The 5,018-nt window shown below is 42.7% G+C and overlaps 1 protein-coding gene across 1 annotated transcript; it reads left to right on the top strand.

Annotated features, from left to right (window-relative positions):
* The first annotated feature begins 2,751 nt into the window (after positions 1-2,751).
* On the top strand, positions 2,752-4,466 carry ZSCAN4 (zinc finger and SCAN domain containing 4). The gene is made up of 3 exons (XM_027514611.1): positions 2,752-3,281; positions 3,405-3,570; positions 3,663-4,466. Exons 1-3 carry the CDS (start codon positions 2,895-2,897, stop codon positions 4,358-4,360), a joined length of 1,251 nt encoding a protein of 416 aa, XP_027370412.1. The 5' UTR covers positions 2,752-2,894; the 3' UTR covers positions 4,361-4,466.
* The last annotated feature ends 552 nt before the right edge of the window (positions 4,467-5,018 follow it).

Below are 5,018 nucleotides of genomic sequence, written 5' to 3'. Positions count from 1 at the left end.
TCATTCATTGATGAGATCAGGGTGGCTAATCTGATCAGATCACTAGGTTAGGTTGACACAAAGCATGATATCAGTTAACAGAAATTAATTAGGTATTTGGAAGCCCACATATTAATCCCAACAAACACCCCCACTTTCCGATCTTGTGGCATGAATTTACTTTACAAAAAAAAAAAAAAACCCTCAAATCCAGAGACTTCCCTGGTAGTCCAGTGGTTAACACTCTGCACTTTTACTGCTGAAGGCATAGGTTCAATTCCAAAACCCATGGCGGAGCCAAAAAAATAAATGAATAGTCTTTGAAATGTCAATCGTATAGAAAAATAAAAGAAAACATCAGAACAATAATATAGTAAGAGGATTAAATCTTTTGTTTGACATCCCAAGGGGTGTGCCTATAGTTCTTGTCATTTAGTCATTCAGTCATGTCTGACTCTCTGCGACCCCATGGACTATATAGCTCGCCAGGCTCCTCTCTCCATGGAATTTCTCAGGCAAGAATACTGGAGTGGGTTGCCATGCCCTTCTCCACAGGATCTTGTTGACCCTGGGATCAAATTTGAGTCTCCAGCTTGGCAGGCAGTTTCTTTACCTCTGAGCCACCAGGGAAGCCTGTGACTATGGTTGCCCAGATCGTATGTTTTACAGTTACAAATCAGTATTGAGCAATGCAAGCTTCACCTCGGAATCTTACACTCCAATGGAAAAGGACAGGCATTAGAGACAGAGCAATATAAAATGATTACTTTGATAATATCGGTGAAGCAAGGACAAATATTTTTCATAAGGAAGGATAATTGTTGATGGAAAAAGAGAGAGGTGAAAGTAAAGGGAAAATTTTTGAAGGAATGTATCATCGAGCTGACACAGGGTGTAGCGGGCTGGGTCTGCAGACTCTTGTGTCTGCTGTAGGAGTTTCCAACACAAGATGATCATGTGGATGGATTCCAGCCTGCCTATTTCATTCACTTTATTGTCCTTTTTTTGGTAATAGTTTGTTTTCTTGTAATGACTGAAGGAATATCTTTGTATTGATACTGGATCATTGCCTTCATTCAGTTCAGTCAATCCCAATTATTATTTAAGACTCCATTTATTATTTTAGGACTTACCTGGTGGCTCAGATTACAAAGCGTCTGTCTACAATGCAGGAGACCTGGGTTCGATCCCTGGGTTGGGAAGATCCCCTGGAGAAGGAAATGGCAATCCACTCCAGTATTTTGCCTGGAAAATTCCATGGACAGAGGAGCCTGGTAAGCTACAGTCCATGGGGTCGCAAAGAGTCAAACATGACTGAGCGACTTCACTTCACTTCTATTATTTTAAAATAATTGTTTTGCTTTCTTTTTTGGCCACACTGGGTCTTAGTTGTGGTATTCAGGAGGATCTTGTTCCCTGACCAGGGATGGAACCCAGCAGGAGGATCTTGTTCCCTGACCAGGGATGGAACCCAGACACCCTGCATTGAGAGTGTTGAGCCTTAGTCACTGGACTACCAAGGAAGGTCCCCCATTCACTGTTTAAATCTTTTTTAAAACTATTTATTTATTTGTTTATTTTTAGTTTTTGGTTGCACTGGGTCTTTGTTGCTCTGTGTGGGCTTTCTCTAGTTGCGGTGCACGGGCTTCTCATTGTGGTGGGTTATTCTGTGGCGGAAGACAGGCTCTAGGCTCACAGCCTTCAGTAGTTGCAGCACACAGGCTCAGTAGTCATGGTACCCAGGCTTCATTGCTCCGTGGCATGTAGAATCTTCCTGGACCATGGATCGAACCCGTGTCCCCTGCATTGACAGGGGGTTCTTATCCACTGTACCACCAGGGAAGCCCACCCCCCCCCTTATTATTTTAAGTTAAGTTGAATGTTTTTATTGAACAGTAATGCACATTAAAAAAAAAAAAAGAAAGAAAGAAAAGTGAGAGTATATGGTTTGGTGGATTTTGGCAGAGAAACATTCCTGTATAACTCCCTCCGAGATCAACAGGTAGACTGTCGCTCACTAAAACTGGAAGTTCAGTATCCCAGGAACCCGCTCTTTAGTCCCAGGCAAACTGGGATGGAGTCCTCCATAAGTACTTATTCCAGGATCTACCAGTGTTTCCAAGAATGTAATCAACATCCTAAATAATATTGATAATACTTAAATGTTTTTCAATGAACATGAATGAGAAGAAAAAAAATGCATAGTTTAGTGCCTGAATTATTTCACTTAACACTGTGTTTTGTGGTTATTCTATGTTGTTGCATAAAGAAGTTCATTTCTTCTCAGTCTATCAAATATGCCTTGACATCAACTAACTGTAATCTGTCCCATTTAATGCTGGACACTTAGATTATTTACAGCATGGAAATATTATGAATTATGTTGATATAAACATTCTTGTATATGTCTGTGATGCACATGAATATATTTTTTCTGTTGAGTACAGGCAGAGAAGTAAAACTGATGAGTCACAGGGAATGCATAAATACAGATTTATTACATACTAATCAAAGCATTTCCAATGTGAGTTCTCACCAGCAGTGATTGAGAGGTCACTCCAGGTCCTCCAATCCATGCCACAGTTAACTATTTTATTCTAGTGCTTCTGGGAGGTAGTGATTTTGTAGCTTGTTGTAGTTTTATTTTACATTTCTGGGATTACTAATAATGTTGCCATTTTCTCCATTAATTTATTCATTAAATGTCTAGCAGAATTGGTCCATGAACTCAGTTGAACCTGGATTTTGATTGTTTCTTTTCAACTATGACAGTGTTGTATTTAACTACATATTTCTTCTGTCTCTAGCTTTGCAGTCCTTAAACATCCACCTGTTGTTGAAAGAGATTACCTGAGAAACAAATCAGTGGGAACTGAATCCCTCAAGTTGCAGCTCTTTGAGAATTCTTGTGAAGAATGTCTTCAGACCTCAGAATCTCCTTTGAAGGTGAACCATCCAGGAGGGGTCCTGGGCCAGAAAATTCACCCACCCAAGGATCTGCCATCCAGGAGGAAGAGGGGATCCCTGAGTTCCCCAGCACGCAGCTCAACTTACTTCGAGACAGCAATAATTTAAGTGCAAGACACGAACTGCAAAGACTCTATCATTTATTTCACTCATGGCTGCAGCCAGAAAAACACAGCAAGGATGAAATAATTTCTCATCTGGTCCTGGAACAATTTATGATCAGTGGGAACTGCAGTGACAGGTCCACTTTACAGGAGAAATGGAAAGCTAGTGGCAGAAACCTGGAGAAACTCATGGAGGACCTGACAGATGACGGCATGGAGGTGCCCGGCTTGGTAAGTAGGGTTCTAAGCACAGGGTGAGGGGCGTGGGCGTGTCAGAAATAAGCAGTCTGTTGGAGTTGCCTGGAAGTAGAGAAAGAAGAGTTATTACAGACAGTAACCAGGCTCCATTCGCAGGTCCATGTTCACATGCAGGGACGGGAAGCCCTCTTTTGTGAGAATATGCCTTTAAGACAAGTCATCATTCACTTGACAAAACAGTTACCGGCAGGAACCCCAACAAGAGAGAATGCGGGGACACTCTCCTGGACTCCTCAAGATACGTCCCTGGAAACAGGACAAAGTGAGTGGGCAGAGCCCAGGTCCCAGAGGGGTGGCCCATGTGGGCTCTTTCTTGGGTGCAACTTCACTGAGTCACTTTTTTGCCCCCTACAGGAAATGAAGGTAAAGAAAATGATGGCAACATTTCTGTGAAAAGTGACAGTATTACTAGTCCAAGCAATCAGATACCTTCCCTAATCATTGTCCAAGAAGAGAATCATCTGAGGCTGGAAGAAGGAGGTGTTTCTCTGGAGAATCCATGGAACTCCAGAAGAGGAGCAGGCCCAGGCCCCTCCAGGCCCCAGGATGGATCCCTGAAAGGACCCTCCTCTCAAGATGTCCTCATGGAAGTGGAACGAGACCAGGTCACCCCTGAGCCTGTTTCTACCCTCCAGAGCTCTGAGGGGACTTCTGCACGTGGGGAACCCCAGGAAAGATCCCTCAGAGCCCCAGAAGTATACAGATGTGAGAGATGTCCCAAGACCTTCAGGTATTCCTCTCGGTTCAGAGTTCACCAGAAAAGACACAATAATGAGAGAACATATATTTGTGCCGAGTGTGGCAAAGGCTTCTTCCAGGCATCAGACCTCCATGTGCATCAGAGGATTCATACAGGAGAGAAGCCCTTTGTGTGCAGCACATGTGAAATGGCCTTCACCCACAAAACCAACCTTCGGACTCACGAGAGAACCCACACGGGAGAGAAGCCCTATGAGTGTTCCCTCTGCCAGAGATGCTTCCGCCAGTCCTCCACCTACCACCGCCATCTTAGGTTTCACCAGAAAACTACCCTCAAAAGTGCTCCACACTAAATTAAGCTGCCTTGGTTACGGTCCCAAAGTGATGGATATAAATATGTATGTGAATATGTAGATTTCCATAGTATTTCTCCATTTAGAATATACTTTATAAAAATAATTAACAGAAAAAAGAAAAAAAGTGTTGGCTTTCCTGACAGTCCAGTGGTTTGGACTCTGTGCTTCCACTAGAGGGCATGGGTTCCATCCCTGGTCAGGGAACTAAGATCCCAAATACTGCACAATGCAGCCCAAAAAAAGTACAAATAAAAAAATAGAAAAAGAAAAAAATTTAAAAAATGTTAAGTAGAATTTTCTAATTGTATTTTCCGTTTATTGTTTCACTCTCCTAAAATGCAAGTTTATGGAGGGCAGGGGATTTCTCCATTTTGTTCACTTAAGTACCTTGGTTGCCTAGAAAAGTGTCTGGAGCATTTCAAATAACCAATGAATGTCTCACAAATGAATGGATGTGTTATATTGGTGTTTATTCTTTAAACTTTAGACATGTGCCTTATGTGAGAAGACAGTGAGTTCCAAGCCCAGGACAAAAACACCGGCTCGCAGTGGTCCTGTCAGACTTTCCCTGCCCGCTCTCCTGTCCTCCACTCACGCCCTTTACCTCTAGTGCAGCCACAGGCACCTAAAAAAGGTGAGCAGAGATGGAAACTCA

The sequence above is a fragment of the Bos indicus x Bos taurus genome, chromosome 18 (assembly GCF_003369695.1).
Source record: "Bos indicus x Bos taurus breed Angus x Brahman F1 hybrid chromosome 18, Bos_hybrid_MaternalHap_v2.0, whole genome shotgun sequence".
Lineage (NCBI taxonomy): Eukaryota > Metazoa > Chordata > Mammalia > Artiodactyla > Bovidae > Bos > Bos indicus x Bos taurus.
The sequence above is the reverse complement of the archived record's forward strand: the minus strand, read 5'-3'. Positions and strand labels throughout refer to the sequence as shown.

Bases quoted from the DNA above. Each gene is read 5' to 3' on its own strand.
- ZSCAN4 (XM_027514611.1), top strand. From the start codon at position 2,895: ATGTCTTCAGACCTCAGAATCTCCTTTGAAGGTGAACCATCCAGGAGG. The intron at 3,282-3,404 runs GTAAGTAGGGTT...CTCCATTCGCAG, and splicing joins GCATGGAGGTGCCCGGCTTG to GTCCATGTTCACATGCAGGG. The intron at 3,571-3,662 runs GTGAGTGGGCAG...TGCCCCCTACAG, and splicing joins GTCCCTGGAAACAGGACAAA to GAAATGAAGGTAAAGAAAAT.